General features: G+C 38.4%; 1 protein-coding gene across 1 annotated transcript in view; it reads right to left on the bottom strand.

Annotated features, from left to right (window-relative positions):
• ramp1 (receptor activity modifying protein 1) overlaps nt 1-22,576 on the bottom strand; it is a 65,232-nt gene that overhangs the window by 7,581 nt on the left and 35,075 nt on the right. The window contains exon 2 of the mRNA XM_028591719.1: nt 22,430-22,565. Coding sequence (XP_028447520.1) covers nt 22,430-22,565 — 136 coding nt within the window. The remainder of the gene's footprint in view (nt 1-22,429; nt 22,566-22,576) is intronic.

Raw genomic sequence — 22,576 nt, 5'->3', positions numbered from 1 at the left:
TGAGTGAAAGAAGTGACAGCAGAGTTGAGGCAGTGTACACAAAGAGATGTAGTGAGAGAGAAACTGTATGTGTGTGTGTGCGGAATGTAGTCCACTATGTAATTTCTATTAGTAACTATTCCAATTCCTTACAGAGTACACAGTGAACTAATGTTTGAAGAAATATTATATGCCGGGGTTTGAGCTCTATCTTAACTTGGCCTTTGTCCTGTCACCTAGACATAAAGTACTGTGCCAATTTATTAACTATTCACCCACTATGGTATATCCTAACACTATATTTCTGTGAGGCCACAGGGTAAGTGTGTGTGCGAGTAGTTTTTAGGCAGGAGGAACATGCTTGTACGTATTATGTATGTATTGCCCATCATGTATGTATACATTTTCTTCCAATTAATAGGGAATAAAGACAGGAGTAAGACACAGAAACAAAAAAAGAGACAGTCAGGAGGAGTGTGTGAATTTGAATTCCCATCGTATTATTTTTTCTTGGTAATAGTTTCTAGTTAATTATCATGAATTCATGGATGACGTCATGCATGAAAAAGCATGAATTCATTCAGGTAGTATGAACTCATGTCATGTCTTTCAATTTGATTCTGGTTTATTGATGAGGTCTTAATAGGTAAATCTGTAGTTAAAGTGACATGCCAAAGAAAACTGAGTAGTCACAGCAGTGTACATTTATTCTGATGAACTGTAGTGTTGCAATCATGATTAACTAAACCTTAGTTCTTCATGTTTATGGCCCTTCGAATAAAGGGCTGACCTGGTCCATCTATAACATTGATAATATATGATTAATGGTGGCATTATGCAGCAATCATCTTTGTGACCCCTCAAACATTTTTTTTGTCAAGAAATTATATATATATATATATATATCTCCTACTTGGGTGAGCATTGTTCTCCCTTAGTTGATGCACTAATGAATGCACTGTTCCTGCATTAAGTCATGCATGATATACTATTAATCCTGTACATTACTGATAGTTCATGAAGTCCTACATGAATGAATTCATGCCTTTTCATGCATGAAGTCCTGATAATTCATATACCCTTTCCATAAAGTGTGTACCATGCCCTTTTCTTCTTACCATTACTGTCTGTCATGTTGGCATCCAGAGCTGTTCTCCATCCTAACATTAAGTACCATTATTAATTGTATTACCACATATAGTCTAGCTTTTGATACTGAGACACCCAGCAGTTTGCATCTTTTACAGTGTAATACAAATTTTGAATGAAACCGGTTTCAATCAGCTCAGTGATGGAGACTCCAAAAAACAGTATATTTTCTTTGTTTCTTTGTGGGAATCAATAAACAGCAACAACTGCAGAGTGGTAACAGGGTTACTGCCGGCTGCTGCAGGTGCAGTGACATTCCAGATGTGCACAGTTCAAAATGGTCCAATTTGTAATTTGGGTAAAAAAATAAAGAATAATTAAAATAAATGCATTTGAGGCTGAAGCCTTTTGATTGCATTACTACTTAACAAAGGCCAAATGATTACGTTTACTCAGAGTTGTTGCCCATTGGATGCTTATGTTAGCATTAATAAATGTCGAGAAATATATAGATCATTCTCCAACTAGTCTGCTCATGTGAGCAGGAGCAGCATTGCCAGAGTAGTCTATTCCAAATATGATTTGCCTTCTCAGTTTAAACCTCGGGACAGAGAAGAGAAGATTTACATAAAATGGCTCATCTTATTTAGACAAAGAAACGGGGCAGCTCCACACAGGGTTTGCTATTCCAAACAGTAACAGAGTTTCTTGCTCTGGCTCCCATTTAAAACCACTTTAGATGATCCTTCTGATAATCATATGCTGGTCTTCTTCAGTAGGCATTCCTGTTTAAAGGTTAAAGCATTCTCTCAAGTCAAAAGTAGGGAGGCGGATCAGAAAAGAAATGGAGAACTCATGAAGCTCAGTGCAAGAAAAAAAAAACAGAGTTGGAGCGAAGGTGTACAGTATCTACTCTTTCACCAAAGGGCGGCCTCAACATAGATGAATTTGGGGTGATGATGTTCCATTTCTGTAAGACAACATTCAAAACCCAGTTCCAAGATGACAATCCGTGTGAGTGAAATCAGCTCATATAGTGTGTCAGTGTTTATCAGGAACCTCAATTTCTTTGTGATCCTTTGAACACATGCACTCTCCATAGCCTGCCACAAGCAGAATCCTCTTAATGTGACACTGCATCCTTCGCCAAGCGTTATGCAACCGTTTGTATAGCCCAATGCTCATGAACGTTACTTTTTTGACTGGACTAGACATCCACAAGGGTTTACAAGAAACAGAATAAGTATATCTACTGTAGCTGTCTGTTTGAGTACTTAACTGCCTGCATATGTGTTCTGCCGCTGTGAGTGCAGTTTTGTTCAGTTTGTCACTTTGCCAGCAGAGTTGTCGGACTGAATGCGTGGTCACGGCTGTGCGTGACTGTGTGCCCACTCACACGTCAAGTGTTTTTCGATTATGTTTTTTTTTACATCTTAACAAGTGTGTGGGAGATGAAGTATGCAATATTACCGTGCAATGTTAAAGAGTTTGAGCCTGTGAAATGATGTTTGGAAATGATTTGACAGCCTGTGTTCGTATATCACCTGTGCGCACATGAAAAATGAATCTTTAGATATGATTTTCAGGTTGTGTAAACATGTAAATAAAGTATTTTCACAGAAATGATATGTGTGTAGAGAGAAAATCAACTCATAATCAGCTCATAATGTAAAGGCGAGGGAAAGAAATAAGGATATAGAAATAAAGAGATGCAGACATGCAGATGCAAAGTGAGATACAGACAGCCTAATTGACTATATGCAACACATCCTCCTACCTAAACCAGGTCCATTTTCAAAACAACACAACCGTTCTATTTACTGCCGCACGGTGGCAGAAGGCTCCCCAAATGACACATATTCGACCAGTGATGCCAACTCTTTTCCAATGTAAGTAGCTAGCACTAGCTCAAAAAGTCGCTAAAAGTCGCCTGATGATGTCATACGCTTATTTGCATTAGTTAGCTTAGTGGCTCTATTGGCTGACTGCCTGCTTCTGACTGTGCAAGACGAGATGGTGCTGTTGGCAGCATGCTTGGAAATGAATTAAAAATACAATCTATAATTCCGTCAGTTTCAATAGGGCTTCCGCCCTAGTTGGCACTCGGGCCCTAATAATGCTTTTCCCCTGATTGTCTGAAGTCGCTAAATTTGTTTTCGCTAGCCGCTTTTTAGAAAAAAAGTTGAAAAGAGGGTCTGAAAAGTCACTAAATCTAGCAAGAAAGTTTACAAGTTGGCAAGACTGCATATGAGCGCTGTATTTACTGCCGCAGGGTGGCGGTTTAATCATGTAACCATAGTCTTGTGACCGTTCGATTTAACATAACGGCCGCAGTTTTAAACACGTGGTAAATGCTGTGAAATAGAACTAGTTGAGTTTCGGCAAAAAAGTACTTAGAGTTAGTAAAACATCAGGGATTGGCTTAACATGAGTCACATAAAATAAAAATAAAATCACAGTTGGCTTTTAGTTTACTACAGGACACAGCCTCACTTCCTCATTTTCTCTCGCGATAATTACTACAGCTACGAAAGCTCAATGCCAAGAAGATTAGGAAACTTAATTGTCAGCTGCTATGAGCTGCTTGCGCAATCGACCCACATGGTCGTTTTTTCAGTGAGGACGGGCTGGACTATATTTATTTATGAAAATATCCCATATGTAAAAGATGAAAGACAAAGGGAGCTGGTTCAGGCAGAGGCATGCTGCATTAAGTAGTTCGATCTGTTGACTGAAGAGCAAAGTGTGAATAAATAAAACCTGGTTAATGAATAAATAAAAGCAACACAGAGAGAAGCTGCTCCAGGGACTTGAGAAATGATGCAGGACTGTTCCATTATTCCACTGACTGACGCTCACAGAGACAGGCGTGTAAGGTGGACAGGTATGACGGTAGATGGATGGGGGCTACTTATTCAGGTAATATTGCAAAATTTATAATAAATAATGTCATGTAGCATGCAATAAATAACAAGTAAGTTATGTTGTTGTTGGAAAGTTAGGATGTGGCCAAGGAACAACAAGTACAACAAGAACAACATGAGTTTTTGGTGCAGATCCAGATGCAGTTTAAAACAATTTATACAAGTTCAAAATAACAAAATTCACCCACCCATACTCACACGCGCACGCACACACACACACACACACACACACACACACACACACACACACACACACACACACACACACACACACACACACACACACACACAGAAAACCTCCTCTCAGTCTCAAAGCTTGAGCTTAAGTGGAGAAGTGATTTCCTGCAAAAACCTTTAACTCAATTTGAAATGAAGTTTTTAAAATGGACTAATATCATGCTGTCACCTTCTATCCTCTGCTTGCTTTTAATGTGTAATATTGAAAAGTCTGTAAAAGGAAAATGTCATTTGGGAAACTCACTCAAAGTCTAGCATTGATGTTTTGTTTGCTATCGCCCTTCTGACAACTTCTGAGTCATATTATATTTACGAGCAGTTGATATTTAGCAGTGTTAAACCTCTCTTCGAAATTACCATCAGAGTGGCAAACATCTGCAAGCATCATGCTGTGCTGTTCAGACCGACCTCAACCTTGTGTGGGCTGGCAACACAGGGGGTTCCGGCAAAAAAAGTGGAAACGAGCTCAACTTTTGCTGCAAATACCTGCAAGGACACATTCCTGGTAGATCACTTTGCAACATTGAACAGCATATTTCTACATTTACTGTAATTTCTTGCAGGTCATAATACCACTGCTACCTTTGCATAGAAATATTATTGAAAATGACCGGTATACTATTCTGTCAAGTGGAAGTACCTTCAGTCACTCAGAGAAACCAGCTTCATTATGATAAACACGAGTCCAATCACAGCTCTGAGGAAATATTCAGCCTGATCTCAAAGAAATAGGTGAAACGAGTACTACGAGTTCTTTTTTAATCTAGTGCTATTAGTAATTTATCTCTTCAACTTGTTAATAACCTGTCTGAAAAACAGACAGATTGGATGTTTTAATAGGTGAATACATTAAAACATTGCTATGATGCCATAATGAAAATAAAATCTACCATACTTAAACAGAAGTACACAAGAATCAAATGAACAGTTCGGCCTTTTTAAAGACCAAAGGAAAAAAATTTTTACATCCCTTGTTATGAGGAAACTAACTGGATGTCAGCTTGTGAACCAATTCATGGACTATTCACATATAGTACGGATAAGACACAAAACACTGCAGATCGTCTTGATCAACAGTGATACTGTCATCATACCTTTTGTTCATTATAGCTGAGGAGAACATCTGATAAGAAAGAGATCCCTGAGAGAAAATGGGTCAAAAAGCATTCTAAAATGCAGCCAAAGCTGGAAAAAGGAAACAGGAAAAGACCTACAGAGATAAATCTGTTGAAGATTAAAGACTGTCATATTACACAAAGATACGTATCTATGCTGACTTTGTTTCAACTAAAAATTTCGTAACATGACTCACTGTTCATCTCCCCGTCCTGTAATGTGAAACCACGTGTTATCGCCTTAATCTCATTTCAGTATTTTGAGCCATGAAATCCCTTCTTTGTCACTATCATTTACTGTTGAGAAAGTTTCTGTCATGCAGCTTGGAGAGATCACCTCAGAACAGAGAGGGAGAGATTCCTCCCTCTGAAAACAAAGAAAAGAACTGAAAAAAAACAGGCCAAACTGTCACTACTGAGCACATCAGACAATGTGCAAATGTTCTGCTTTTTCATTCTACTTTGTTATTCTGCTGACCTCCCGCATCGAAAAATCCTCTGGGGGAGATTGAACATCTGAGTTTGTGCACAAGTGTGTGTGTGTGTGTGCAAGTCTTTCTATTTCCAGCATGAGAGAAAAAGTGATAAAATATTTTTTATCACGTTTGAAAGATGCTTTTTTTTTTCAAAAGATGTGGCAGTTTCTAGGCCTCAAAATACACACAGACACCACACATACACAGACACGCACACACACACACACACACACACACACACACACACACACACACACACACACACACACACACACACACACACACACTTTTTTGTTTTTTGAGTGAGGACAGGCTGGACTATATTTATTTATGAAAATATCCCATATGTAAAAGATGAAGGACAGAGGGAGCTGGTTCAGGCAGAAGCATGCTGCTTTAAGTAGTTTGATCTGTTGACTAAAGAGCAAAGTGTGAATAAATAAAACCTGGTTAATGAATAAATAAAAGCAACACAGAGAGAAGCTGCTCCAGGGACTTGAGAAATGATGCAGGACTGTTCCATTATTCCACTGACTGACGCTCAAAGAGACAGGCGTGTAAGGTGGACAGGTATGACGGTAGATGGATGGGGGCTACTTATGCAGGTAATATTGCAAAATATATAATAAATGATGTCATGTAGCATGCAATAAATAACAAGGAAGTTATGTTGTTGTTGGAAAGTTAGGACATGGCCAAGGAACAAGAACAACAAAAACAAGTTCTTGCTGCAGATCCAGATGCAGTTTAAAACAATTTAGACATTTGCTAAGTTCAAAATAACAAAATTCATCCACCCACACCCACCCACCCACTCACACACACACACACACACACACACACACACACACACACACACACACACACACACACACACACACATACAAACACATGCTCTTCTCTCTGTCACTTTTCTTCTCTCTCCTTCTGTATCTGTTTCAAATTAGTCAATATCGGAATGTGAACAGATGGAGCTCAGTGTGTGCTGCCGTTTGTTTTTTAAATGTGTGTACTTGTGTGAATAATTGCACGTGTACTGTTCTGTGTAGTGTTTGAGTGTTTTATGTGTTTTTATACTAGGGTATAATTTTGCTCCTGTGACTCTGTGTGTGTGTGTGTGTGTGTACTTATGTGTGTGTGAATGTTTGTTCTGTCTGTACTGAAACCTTGACGCATACACCAACACAGATGCTACGGCACGGCCGTTTACAGTAAAACAAGTATTTACAAATGCAGACCTGCTGGTGCTGCTGTCCAAAACACAGACAGAAGTTCAAACTGTCAAACAACAAGCATGAAAGCCATCAAGGACCATGATGCATGTCTGCATTTAATTCAATTCAATTTCAATTCAATTTTATTTATAGTATCAAATCATAACAAGAGTTATCTCGAGACACTTTACAGATAGAGTAGGTCCAGACCACACTCTATAATTTACAAAGCCCCAACAATTCCAACAATTACAGTAATTCCCTCAAGAGCAAGCAGTGCGACAGTACTGTCAGTGACTCGCTTCCAGAGTTAAAAAGTAAAACAGTCCAGAGCCCCACAAAAACACTTTTAGGTTAACATGATGGCAAAATCCATCTTACAAACCTTCTTAACCATAAGAGGCTTTTTCCCAAAAGCATCGTAACTGAAGATGAACAGATGCCTCCTAACCACTGTAGAAAGCTAAGAGCATCTCAAGAAGCTCTTGAACCTGCGAGGGGAACCAAAACTGACATGATATATTTACTTTTTATTGTTTTTGTTAATTTTGAAGTCTACACTTTTATCATGAATTATCAGAGTTTTTTCGGTAAGTCCTGATGGGATATTTTCAGTTTCTGTATCTTCTATTATTTTTCTATTTATGCTGCCACTTTTTAAAAATATTAAGCTTTTTTTCTTTTTCCATTGAAAGTCAATGGAGCAATCTTTAAATCCTTTTCAGTCTTCTTCCAATTCTAAATGCTACTCCTCCTACACACCTTCACCTACAGATATCATTCAAACTTTAAACTATTCATAAAACCTTCTGCTACTAGAAAACGATTCAGCTTTTTTGTATCTTTTACAGTTTTTGTGTTATCACTGTTTAAGTTTAGTGCTTCTTTCAGGCTTTAACATGTCTATGTTACAACCTGATCTCACAGAATTCCATGAAATGAACACGGCCCCTTAACTCAACTCGAAATTTGTGGCAGTTTTACACAATCACAAAAAATTCAGCGATGGGCCCACGGAAGAATTCCGTGAAATGATCACGGATCGCAGAAAATTCTGTGATGGGCTAGGGAAGAATTCTGTGAAATGAACACGGCTCCTTAAGTTAAGGAAAAGGTCGTAGGTGGACTTACATTTCCATGACATGCGGGACAACAACGGGACGGTTGAGTTTAGGAAAAGAAGAACGGGCTTGTTGGGTTTAGGAAAACAATAAACAGTTGGGTTTAGGAAAACAATAACTCGGGACAGCAATGGGATGGTTGGGTTTAGGAAAAGAAGAAAAGGGCAGTTAGGTTTAGGAAAAGAAGAACGGGACGGTTGGGTTTAGGTAAAGAAGAAAGTGACGGTTGAGTTTAGGAAAAGAAGAACAGGACGGTTGGGTTTAGGAAAAGAAGAAAGCGACGGTTGAGTTTAGGAAAAGAAGAATGTGACGGTTGGGTTTAGGAAACGTGACACGCGGGACACGATCCCCGGTTATGGGTGAAAGTCCTGTGTTGTTTGACCCATCCACCACCCCAACCAAGCTCCCTACGCAGATTTTCGGGCTTTCATACTAATCGCTACCGTACTCGCTCCTAATGCTACGTCATCTTCTCATTGATGTTATCACTTTTTTTGAACATACATACATATACAATGACTTGTCAACATGCTATTTTTTTGCACTTGAAATATTCCACTTTTGTTTAATACATTATTGGTATTATTCAACATGTCAATAAAATTCATACTAATTAAAAACATTCCCACTTTTCCAACTATTCTCATTACTCCACCTTTTTCTTACGCAATTATGCCAGCAATCCAGTTTAGCTTTAGCAATTTAGCTTTAGCATTTTCTGCCGGAAATGCAGTTTCTAGAATGCAGTTTAGTTTTTGAGAAGGTCATTTTTAGAAGACAGGGCTGATTTACTGCACATTAAAGGTTCCCTGTAGATTTTTGACATCTAGTAAGAAGAAGACTGCTGGTTAGTATCAATGCTGGATTTCAAATATGTAAAATAAAAGTTGGAGATCAAGGACACACACAATGTGTTCTGGAGTGAAACTCTGAATGTAGACATAATTTCATAAACATCTGCACAACAGCCTTATGAAAATCCGGCCCTTCCTAAGGCTTACGATATTTGTTAGTTAGACAATATTGTGTTTGTAACTTTAACCATGTGTTTATGTTTTGCAACTCTTTTCTTGTATCAATAGCACTTTTCTGAACTGTCTCTGCTCTGAGTTTAATTCAGAAACATCTTTTTCGGAACATATTGAACACTGTCACATCAAAACATCCAAATGTAATCATAATTTACTTACGGTAAGACAAGGGCATAGCACAAAATTCTGGGCCCTGTAGAAAGGCATTTTCTATGGGCCCTTCCCCGCATCCACACCTATTCATTCTAGCATCTTTTTGGGCCCTCCTCACTAGGGGTGGGCGATATGGACAAAAAATAATATCTCAATATTGTTGCCGTTTTTGACGATAACAATAATTAGACGATATCCTTTAAAAATGTGTTTTTAAAAGTCAGAGTTACTTAATCACTGATGATAATGGCCACAATGTTGAATGAAAACAGTTCTTATTTATTTTCTTTAAAATGTAAGTATTCAAGTAAAAACAATTTAAAGACAAAATACTGATACTAATTGAACTAGTGTAGGAACATTGAACTCTGAGTACACATTCAGTTGTACACCTCTGCTGTAATGTAAATTGTGCAGCATACAAGCAAGATGAAATCATAATAATAAACAAAGGGCTTTGTTCTGTAGCATATTGCACACAACCATGTCTTTACTGGAAGCAGTCCTGGAGAGGAGATAGGGTAGAGTCAGGCCAGGTTTTGTGTTGTATCGTAGTCCTATATTGATTAGTTCAGTGTGGCTGTACTTGTATAAATATACACCGACAGGAGAGCTAGTAGCCACTGCACAATAGCGCGCTGCCATCTTTAGTGAATTAGTTGAATGTGTAGTGTTCCAATGCGTGTTTTGAAGATTTTTTTTCTAAGTAATTTAAATACTCGATAATGTCAATTTGCACAATGTTAACACAACAATGACAATATTATCGTATACGATATATATCGCCCACCCCTACTCCTAAGAAAAAAACCACTGCAGTGGAACTGCCTGAAACCTGTGAACACTTCTGTATGGTGCAATGGCAACGGTGCACAATGAGAGGAAGAAAGCTCATCCCGAATTCCTCTCCTGCTTCCACTGAAACCCAGCGGGACCAATGAGTCGTCAAAGTGAATGTTTGCAGTATTGATGCAAAGGCTCCCAATAGGGAGATGGCTTAATTAGAGCAGGGAAAGACCTTTTCTTGTGTGTCCGAGTATATATACTCAGTTCTACATCAAATTTGAGCTTTACTTAAAGACGACGTTGTGTGCAAATGCCAATTTACTAAAAGCTAATAATACAGGAGGACAACGATTATAAAGAGTTGGGCTTCTTACAACAAAGGCAGAGGAAAGAAGATGCAATGTTTGTTCCAGAAAAAGAAACAAGAACAAATGCAAAGGTTACTCTTTTCCAGCAGCAGAAGGGGAGCATGGATGTGGAAAGAAATGCATGCCAGCCAGTTTGATGATCTTCAAACGGTTGACTACGTTTATCAAACTTGGATACAAATGAAAAACCTCCCTAACTGGGGCAAACATTCAAATCATTGTCCCAATGCTGTTAAAGAAGCATTGCGTAACAGCTGCTGCAGCAGCGAGACAATCCAGCCAATGCTGGATGTAATCCAGTCATTATAGCTGGAAAAACATACGGCAATCCATTTCTAATCACCCACTAATCAGCCGTTTAATCACAGAGCTCCGTAGAAGAACTTCAATTAGCTTTCCACACTACTGAGCTCATTTTGCTGGCCTGGATTCGCATGTAACCCCGATGTGAGCTCACTCACAAAAGGTTTTTTAAATTATTACAGTCGGCTGACAGGCATGCATGACTGACTGACTAAAATATCCCCCAACAGTCATCCACAAAGCATGCCCTTGTAAAACCAAGAAACAGCGCTATTTTTAAACTAAGAGCCTGCGGTATGAAAAACAGAGACAAGGGCAAAGGGAGAGTATTACACCTTAATGAGAATTAATCAAAAACATAAATTCCGTCTTCGGATTTATTGGGCAAACTATTCTGCTGTGTTCTGATCCTGCATAAGGTGCTGAGAACAAACTGATATTAAAGATTGACTTAGTTAACAAGGTCACCAAAACCATATAGCATCTTTTTTTCCCCTATGTGAAAGGAGCATTTCATACTGTAAAAATTAAGACTTGTATCTAGCGAGCATGTATCTAAGATACGTTATTAATCAGAAGAAAAATATGTACTTTTTGGAACTTCTTTTAAAATATTTTAATAAAATATCTTCTTGGAGAATGTGTCTGTAATTGGTTTGTTTACTCAGGAAATGAAAACTAAAATGAAAGAAAGCTAAAGTTGTTTTGCCGTGTTTATGAATATGCATAATGCTGAGTTTGTGTGTGTGTGTGTGTGTGTGTGTGTGTGTGTGTGTGCGTGCGTGCGTGCGTGCGTGCGTGCGTGCGTGCGTGCGTGCGTGTGTGTGTGTGTGTTGGAAACCTACGCTGAGCTACTTCCACACTGAATAAAGTAATGTACTAATGTGCCACAATAACCCTACTAACCCAACAGGCAGAGCGGATAGATGAGTATATACAGCCCACAGGGTCTTGTGTTACTGAGGTTGGCAGATGGATTGACTAAAGCATAGGCTACTTAATAGACCCCAAACATATTTATAATGAGAAAGAGATGAAGGGCAGCTAAACTCCCATTCCCATCAAATGCAGGTTGGTCAATGTAGACATTGGCTTGCTGAGCAAGATAATACACTAACACTGTCTGTCCTTGTAAGCTACAGTTATCAGCAAATTTGGGTTACATTGGTTACAGATATAATGAGCCGAACAAGTTGTCAGTCGTCGGGCGAGAACACTGTGCTTTACTACGCTGTAACACACCACGTGTGAATTTTACTAATTAAGTTGCCGTTCGATGAAATTTTGACATAGGTCAACCTTCCTACTCAGCTGTCAATCAAACATACAGGGCCCACTCAGAGACTTACAGGAAAAAGGGGAATTTCTCATTTATCTCCAAAGGCCCAATAGATTTAATACACTTTGACATGATTTTGGACAGCACAAAGGCATGACTAATAGTGATTTCAGTTTGATGTCAACATTCCTGATGTTCTGCTAATGCTCTGATAAGGGTGAACAACCTGATTAAGTTGTATTTTATAATCACTGTGGTCATTGGATTAAAACGCAGATTATTGCCCCAGTAGTTTGCCAGAAGGCATTTATTTATTATGGTATGATGGCTGCAGAAAATATCAAAGTCTCAGATACACAGTAATAGTAGTTGTGCCCATCGGCTTAAAGCAATTAAACTGTTACCTTCTTTGTTCGAAGATGCCGTTGGCACAGAGTAATTGGTCATGACAGCTGAGTACCAAATCATTTATCATTCTCTAGTTTTCTCTCCAGCTGTTTTATAATTATTCTATCTTATGTTTTTTTCATCTAAGTTGTTTCTTTAACATGACATACTGCAGTGTATACATGTTCTTTAGCCATAAAGGAGCCTATGCAGACCATCGGCTTTACAAACTCAGACTAAATCTCTGCAAATCCTCCCGATGTAGGCAGTGACCTGGGTCGGTGTGTATTATTGAGGAGTCTGTGGTACTCTGACCTCACACAGCGGCTCCAAGGAACCAAAAGCTATGACAACTTTAGAGAGAGATTTAATAGATGAATGAGAAAATAGGCACGACGGAAGCGGAAGATGGAAAGGGAAATAAAGATAGGGGAAACTATTTATGGTTGAGACTGTGATGAAATGTTAACTAGTTGACATTTGTGTCGTGCACTGTGTGGCTATGAATGGTCATACCTCAGTTAACTGAGCAAAGAGTTCAAAGATAGAATGTGATAGCTGCCTGCTCACCACAACACAGTTTGTTCTGTATAACGGTGCTGCTGCTGTTGACTAATCTGATGGAAAAGGTTTGTGCAGACTCTGATGGCTGGCTGATCATGCAGCATCAGAAGTAAGGTTGGGTACTGTTTGGATTTTTACAATTCCGATGGCGAACCGGTACTTTCAAAACGATTCCGATTCCTAAACCGATTCTTGAAAAACTGTAAAATGACATCAAAGAAAGGCTCTTTTATGGATTTTTTTTTCAATTATTGAAAATTATTTAAATGTAACAATATATTAACGTTTTAAAGTACTTAAATATATAATAAGTAAACCCAAGTCACCTAACCCATAACTAACAAATAACAGTTACACTATTAACAAGTAACAACAAAATAACTGTTGTTGAGTTGGTATGCCAACCAGCTTTAAACTTTAGCAGTTCTTTTGCAGAAAAATGACCATATTTGCCTTCTCTGGCAAGATACTACACCTCTCCTGACTTATGGCATGTCCTGCACAGGAGAAAACTCTCTCAGACGGTGTCCAAGAGGCCTGTACACACAGGTAGGAGTTTGAAAGGGCAGACAATTTGGGGAGGCTGTCCTGACTCCCCCACCACCAGGCTACAGGGTCTTTTCCTGAACGATAGACTAGCAGAGCAAGTGTAATATGTTTACTAGCGATCACGTGCAGTGAATGGTTAATATGCTTTTACGTCCGTTTTGGTGAGCAGGAACATTTACAATAGCTAGCTAACGGTAGACTACAGAGAAAGTGTGATATTTGTACGTCCGTTTCGGAGCGTGTACAAAAAGTCTATTAGCAGTGATTGTAAAGTGCATGTCGGAGAATATCGCGGACACGCGCTTCACACCGCGAGCGGGCACGTGCGCCACTCGGCAGAAAAGGGAGAAAGAAAAAAGAGTCTGCTGCTGTCCGGAGCGACACAGGGAAATTATTTCAGTTAGAACCGAAATGAGGAACCGAAATTTGCGTTCTAATCCGGTCCGAATACTACCGTTTGCGTGTTTCGGTACCCAACCCTAATCAGAAGCGGCATGTCCTGATTACTGTAATCATGAAATAACCTCATGTAGGTATAATTAGACTGTGACAGGTTTGGAAAATAATAGTTAGCAGTGAGGAAAAACTAATAATTAACACACTGACGTGTTTTCTGCTGTTTTATTAGTAGGGGTGGGGGAAAAAAATCGATACACAGATGCCAAGTATCGATCTATTATTGTACAGTACATGTGTTGGTCAGTTTGTCTGCTTGATAATCCCATTTTTCAGTAATAAAATTGAAGTGAGCTGAACAAACAGATAAATGTATGTTTTTAGATAAAAAAGATGTTGACAAAGTTTACTTTTGGGGACATAATTTGAAATTGGGAGAAAGTTGAACTCAGAAAAAAGGTAATAAATTGCAATATATCGCAGATTATTGCAATATGTTTAAAATCGCAATAATATCGTTTCGTGAAAGAAGTATCGTGATGATATCGTATTGTGAGGCCTCTGGTGATTCCCACCCCTATATATTAGCAGAACATTTATAATCATAATGATATACAAATGTACTATATTATAATTTATTATATATGCATCTATCTATTTGTTTATCTGATTGGGAGACAAATGGCAGATGAGTATTTAAAATGCAGACTCTGAGAGCTTTAATTTTTTAAGCAACAAGCTGGAAAAAGTTCAAATTGAACCTAGATGGTGATATGTTATCATTCCTGTCTTCAGCTGGACATCTATGTCTTTCCATCTGCCTTCCATCTGTATCTGCTAAGTGTCTTGTAAATACCTGAGAGCTAGCAGACCAGAATGATAAATTGCATTAACGTACTTCTCTGAACTATAATACAACTAAACTCACCAAATGCATCCGCCCAGCGCGTTTATTAGCAAACCCCACATTTTTCCACAACAGAGCCAGTATCAGAATAATTTGATTAGTCTCAATTAAAGATAACTGTGACAACAAATTCACTGTGCCCCAGACATGTCCTGTACCCAGAGACAGTTTTGAGAGTATTGAAAATGCTCTTTTATGTCTCCTAGCTGAGTTTCTCCCATTTCCAGCTACAATTATTCATGTATGAATACATGTCACATGTCTTCCATGCTGTAATAAGGAACTATTGCCTATTTTATTTTTTTTTTTTTGCAATGATTGGTAATGTAATCTAATTTTCATTTAATTTAAAAAAATAAAAAAAGCACTTTTAGTGGACGCACATTGACGGGTTTTTTTTGTGGCGCAAAATCCGGTAAAAAAATAGGTTTCCCTCAAAACGTCAATGAGAATGCAGTTTAGTTGTACTGGAACATAATTTTTAGGAGACAGGGCTCGCTGTGGTCCTTTAAAAGTTTCTCAATTACGTGCAGATATGTTGTGGAATGAATGTAGATGGTTTTATATAACATGTAATAAACTGATGGATCTCAAAGTTCATCTATACCATACACAATAATGATGTCTCTAATGTTGGTGGCAGAAAGGAAGGGCCATCCAATAACGTCAGGTATTTCAAAAAAAAATACGGAGTGTCTATTTGCACCCCCGGTACGAATAGCCTCGGCCACACAGCTGAGCTATTCACACCCTGTGACATAACAAAAAAACGTTGCTCGCGTGCACCGAAATCATGGCGGACGTTCATCTTCCATGACCGCAGAAACTGGCATATTAGGGAAGTTTTGTCTCTAAAGTTTATAACAATTGAATTTCTACCGGAAAATGGATACTACAGTTGCGCTTTCTGTCTTCAGCGAAAGCATACAACTGTTAGTTTGTTAGTTAGTACCTATTTTTTTGTATACAGTATGGTTACCTAGCAACCGAGGCTTGAAGAAAATAGTGGTAAATAGTTCAACTTCCTGAAAGAACTGCTAGGTGAGTGGTTAGTACGCTTACCTTTAGTATGGGAGTTTGGAGTTTGATTCCCCTGTGTGGTGATCTTATCTTTTTAAATTTGGATTGGATAATTTGCATGCAATTGCGCAAGTTAGGACCCGCGAACGCAGGGTGGTAGGGGAAGACTCATGAATATACCTGCTGTGGTTGGGTTGGTTAGGTTTAGGCAAGAGGAGTGGGATTGGTTATGGTTAGGGTAAGAATGTCAGGGCGATAATATTCCAAAAAGGTGTAATACATGAGTAGTATGGATAACTGTGTGTAAATATATGCCAAGGTACTGTAAATGCACAGGGGTGCAAATAGCATACATTGATATTTGTACCAGATAGGGTATTAATAGAACACATTGCTGTGTGCACTGGCGGGGTACTAATAGCATTCATTTCTAATTGCACCAGGGTACGAATAGCACTACTAATTGCACCAGGGTACAAATAGCATACACTGCTAATTGCACCAGGGGTGCAAATAGCATACACTGCTAATTGTACCAGGGGTGCAAATAGCCTCACCCTTTCAAATATCTGGCCCTTTCTTGGGAAGGCAGTAAGACATTTTCTTGTCTAGTTTCTTGTCTAGTTTCTTGTCTGTTTATCATCTGTTCACATTTTGACATGTCACTGTAGGAAAACCACAGGTTTGAATATAAAAGAAAACTACACTGTAAACCCAGATTTAGTTGTAATTAAAAAAAAATGTTGTGGTCACTACTTATTCTTTCATGTTTTGTTGAAAAACATATTCATTACTAAATGACATTAGTTGTTTGTAATAATCAGCTTAAGTATGCAGTGCACATAGCTTATTAAGCAGAGATAACTAAGGATGTTAAGTTTCTGTATGGGAGGGGCGGGGTCGTTTGAACTGCTCTGCCTGAAGCGGTGCAAAGGCTCATGGGAAGAAAAAAAAAAGTTCTGAAAGGTTTCTGTCGTAGTTTAAGTGTGTTTTAATAATGTTCTGTGAATCTTGGGTGTGCATTTACAGTATGTTAACTGTAATTTAGTTTTGTATGGGTGATTTAGGGTTCATGTGTATCTACATTTATTGTTGCACCATGACAGAGACCCGGGTGGGGACTGATGGGGTCTGGGCAGTGACAGAGGATTCAATGTTTTCATCACAGATTGGAAATTATTAGCTCTGTCTCCTGGGCTAAACTTCCCAAGCAGAACAGTACATTGGAAAATTTCAATGTTTTATGTTGATGAATTTCTTTACTGTTATTTTTTTTTGGAATAAATGTATTGAATACATTATTCTTAAAACTAGATTGTCATAAAGAAAAAACAATATTTGCATAAGGACATTGCTTCTGTAGTAATGATTAGTAGCCTAATGTTTTGTATTTGTAATGTTTCTTTGCATGTTTCAAGCTATAGTGTGTAGCTTCTTCTGCTCCCGTGAGGGATTCTACGTACTGACAACGAAACTGTCGGCGCGTCCACATGATACAAGTAGTTTAGTAGCCTATAGAGTTTTCGATGAAAATGGTAATAGTGATTTTCATTTCAATAAGCTGCATTTGTGTTACGTTAATGTTACTTCGCTGGGGACGCTCGTGTTGATTTGACTTTCATTAAGAGACCTACGTCCACAGAACCTCTCGTGTGAATTTTTGGGATTTTGTTCTGTTAGCTTGGGCCATTTTTGGTAGGCCTCTTGGGCTCGCCTGTGTTAACGTGCGCTTGTTGCCCCGTGTGAGCTGCCGCTGATGCGCTCATCTGTTGACATTTCCGAATGCCTTCCAACAGTTGCTTAATGAAAGCGGGCTTTCCACACAAACAAACGTACATGTGTCAGTATGAGAAAAAACAGTGTATGGCTGAATTCAATTTAGCTGCTTCAGTTTGTGTGTCCTGGTATTGTGCATGCTCGATCACTGTCACAGTCATGACTTAATGGGACACTTGAAAAGAAAAGAGCCATCTTAAATGTTATTAGTACAACCTGTGCTATTCCTACTGTGACAAGTCGAAATGTCTGCTGGGAAAAAGAAAGACTAAAAGAAGACTTTCCTCAAAATTCAAATATCAAAAGCCATTTGGAGTCTTGAAAAAGTGTGATTGAAAATAATTTAATATAAAAGCTGTTTTTAGGAAATTTGCTGTTCAAGTAGACTGGTTAAAAATACAAAATACTGGAGGTATTTTCGGCTGATGAGCTTTACAGTGGCTCCGTGATTAGCACTGTCACCTGCCAGTTCATTGCTTGATGATGTCATTCTGGGTGCTCCTGTATCTTCCCACAGATATCTAAAAATGCACCAATGCTTCTGAATGAGAGCGAGACATCCCGGTATTGACTGGTGGGTAAGGGTGTGTGGACCTGTATAGATCAAATCTATTAGACATATCACTAAATTGAAAAGGGACAGCTTAACCATGCAATATCTTAGCATTAGCCTCTGAAAAACACTGGAGTTTACTGCTCGAGCTGTAACAATTCCAAAATTTTACTGTAGAATTAATTGTCTCAGAAATATTTGCGATTAACAATATAATTATCCCTTTCAGTCAAGAATTTTTTTAATTTATTACTTTTTCAAACAAATAAAGTTTGAATGAATCCCAGATACATCTTTTGGTTATATCATTATTATGTGACCCAGATAATGTAATAACACAGGTAGTCAGCCTGTGAAGTGAACCACACCTCTTTATTATCATAAAAACATTGCATTTTTTTCTTATATGAACATAAAATTGACAATTACCATCAAGAGGCATACCCATTACGACTTTAGCTAATGTTAGCAAGTAATTGAATATGTATGAGCCCTGTAATTTCCCTTTTTATGGATGAAATAAACTTGACTTGACTTAATTGCGATTAAACAAAGAAACTGCGATTATGTAAAAACAGAAAAAAAAAGAAAAGCGATTAGACAATTATGTAATAATTGTTACAGGCCTATTTACTGCATATTATAACTAGGGCTGTAATGCACAAAGCAGAGAACTTTTAATGTAGAACAAACACAGTTAGTCATGCTAAGTCACATTGGCACTTGAGTGTGTGAAAGCTTGTAAAGTATAATGGAAGGAGGTATATTCTGGGATCTGAGGAGATATTTACGCACATGCAGTTAATAATGTATACTGCAGTGACAACAGTTTAACAGAATAGGCAGGGCTGTAAAGGCACATAGGAGGAATGTGTATTTTAGGAATCATAAGTTCGTGAAAAATGTAAGAGGCCATTAAAAATGATCATACAGTAGGAGCCTAATTAACATTCTACTTGTGATTTCTGATTCAGCGAGATAAACTAAGAAAGATTTCATGCAGAGAGGGAGAAAGTAGGACCGACCTTGCAGGGTGAAGGACAGTTGAGCTATTGCACAGCACATGTTAAGTGTTTTATAGGGTGGGAGCAGGGTGTAAACTCAGGCCAATGTGACAGTGGGGAGTGAAAGCTGAGGACAGAGGAGAGAGCTGAGGAAGCTGCCCTCCCCTATGATACAATGAGAGGTAGGAAGGCACTGTGTAAAACTGTCCTGACACACTCGGAAACACGCAGACCTACACAGACGCCAAATGTCATTTGAACAGAATTAGACATCCCCAGTAGCATCTTGGCCAGTATGAAGCTTTTTTCCTTGAAAAGGGAGTTACTGTCCTGATACTTGACCTTTTCTACTCTACTGAACCATTTTTGACATTTCAATCTACTATTCACCAGTTGTTTATTTCACTTTTTTGTTTTGTTTCCTGCTTTTTCTGTGAGAAGGTTTGAGACAAATCTTTAATGAGGAGTGATCAGAGGTCAGTAAAACAAACTCCCGACAAATCAGAGAGGTAACTGTGACTTTCTTCCACAACTCAATATCTAAACAGTAAAATTAAATGTAGATGTGTCTGGGACCATTTACAAAAAAAACTTTAATCTCAAGTAATAAGAGGAGATGCTTTAAACCATTTTAGCTAGCTGCAGTAGTTTTGATCTGCAGTCCCTGGCCAGATAGACACAGCCACTACAAAGTAGAGTAGATACAGATATAATGCAGTGAATTCCATATTTAACTTTCAAAAAAGCTTATTTTGTCCTTCACTTAAATGAAAAGACAGAATTCCTCTTGAATACTAACGTTGAGCAATGCTTTTGAACAGTGGAGGAGCAGTTTTGTAAGTTATGGGTGGTAACGGCGCAGTGGATATGACACATGCCTTTGGTGTGGGAGATCTGGGTGCAATTCCCACTGTGATTCATCAACCAATGTGTCTCTGAGCAAGACACTTAACCCATAGTTGCTCCAGAGGCGTGCAGCCTCTGACATATAATTCTAAGTTGCTTTGGATAAAAGTGTCAGCTAAATTACATGTAATATTGAACATCTGATTAAAAAAATGAAACTGTCAAACCTCAACAAGTTATGTCAAGTATATAATAACAGTGTCCTTACATCTTAACATTCTTTCAGAGCCTAATTGGTTTTAAGGCTATCTTGCATGTCTGAGACCAAGGTCATATACAGAAATAGAAATTAGAAAAACCCTCTAATAAACCTGACGCTGTATTTCAGTGTATGGCTTATCTTTTTCATATGCTCCTTGAGCTATAGCTTTTGGCCATCATTCATAATGATATATTCATTTATGATATTCTACTCAAGATATTTGCTGAGATCTGGTACCATAAGTTCAGACAGAGCACTGAAGTCATGCTTGTATTAGTTGATTGACATCAACTGTTTTATTCATGCTTCATGAAGCACACAGAATTGCACAGTATCAGCTGACAGGTAACATCCAATTATATTTATGCAGGTGTACTGCATGACCCATTATAACCTGATACTTCCCCCTTAACTCTGCTGATACCGGCTCCCTCCAACACCCCAACCGCCTCAATATGTGCCATATTTTTGGTATTGTTGATGTAACTAAGATTTAATGTTTGTGTGTATGTTTATCAGCAGGGGGATTAGTTCTCCCAGCAGATTCCTCGTGCTCGCTGTTCGCATTCTTTGAGCACTCTCTCAGAGCAGAGCATTTTCCACCAAATTTAACTGTAAAACCATCTGCTATAAAAGGTCAGTGGCTTAAAGAAAGTAGCTCCAACTGAACTATACTTGCCATAGTTGTGTGCATAGTTTTCTTAAAATGATTTTCACTAGCATGATAGGGATTTTTTTTTTACTCTTGGATCATGGATTCTGCCTTTAACCTCACTGATACATTATAGTATTCTTTGTACATTCACATGAATATTTGGACAGACCTTTTGTTTATGCTTCTTAATAAGCTACTTGTCACTTGAGCGTATATGACTGTGTCATCTGCATACATCATGATTTCCACATAAATGGAAGATACCCAATGAAAAACAGAGGCCCAAAAATAGAGCCTTGTGGCACTCTTAATTAATTATTTATCTAAACACAAAGGGTGCAGTGTGTCAGGTATGATTTTATCCACTTCAAAGTAATAATAGACTATTTATATTCAAAACAGTTAGTGCAAAGTACTGGGTAAGTAACTATTAAAGGCCTCACGTAGGTCAAGAAACACTGCTCCTTTACCCAAATTAACCTTGTAGCTTGGTTTTTCCAACTCTAATATGACATAGTTGTCTCTGGCCCAAGGCTGTATGAAAGGGTTTCATTAACATTTGGTACATCTCATGAGAACAGAGACAATGCTGCTCATGAGACTAGAACTCTTTCAAAGGTCAGGCCTATTGGAGACTTGCTAAATGGGGTTCCCCTTCTAAGGTTGCTGATAGTGAGGGCCCTCGGGGAGGCATCATGATATTATACCCAGGTAATTCAGGATAGGGGTTTGTTTTTTAAATACAAAACAGATGCACAATTTTAAATTGACAGTCAAGTGGGGGCTATTATTTATGTAATTATACCAAATGATTCACTCATTCCAAAGAGCAATTGTAAAAACCTGTGGCGCCAGATGTCTTTTACAGTTAGTGCAAAGATAATATTTGTACATGCACAAAAGATCCCTGTTTATGCCAAAGGCATACAGCTTTTGTTCTTCACACTAACTGTCTCTGTGTATCCTTCTCATCCCCCTCCCTTTTTTCCATCCAATCTCTTTCTCTGTTGTCTCTCACCCAGTATCTAATCAGCTGTTGGAAGGTGAACAAAACGTTTGATGATTGTAAAGGTCTTCAGTCAGAAATGAACAAATCTCCTGCATTTTTTGATAACAATTGATCTTAGTTAGTTAACTTCATTTTACACTGGATCAAAGATGATGAATAAAGGCAATATCTCTAAGATTATTGTGTTATAGGCTGTTAGGGAACCTGGGAACCTGTTACATTCACATTTAGGTGTTGCTGTTATGTAACTGCATTTCAACTAAAAAATAGAATGGAACTGCTGATTGATAAATTTGAAATGGGGAGCTCATTATGTTGTTGTTTGTTTTGTGCAAATGTTCTGCAATCTGTTTGCAATTGTATCTGGGCTTGTCTCTCTCTCTCTCTCTTTGTGCATGTGTATGTGTGTGTGTTTATCCTACTTACTCGACTGTGTCCTCCCAGCTACACCAGTGTCTCTGGTCCAGCTTTTGCATGTCCAGTCTGAATGTGTCCAGGCAGACCTCCTCAATGGCTAATTCATAGTCCGGCTCACACCCTAGTGCCGACACACACTGAGACACTGCTGAGAGA

This window comes from Perca flavescens, chromosome 11 (assembly GCF_004354835.1).
Source record: "Perca flavescens isolate YP-PL-M2 chromosome 11, PFLA_1.0, whole genome shotgun sequence".
Lineage (NCBI taxonomy): Eukaryota > Metazoa > Chordata > Actinopteri > Perciformes > Percidae > Perca > Perca flavescens.
This window is presented reverse-complemented; position numbering and strand designations above follow the sequence as displayed.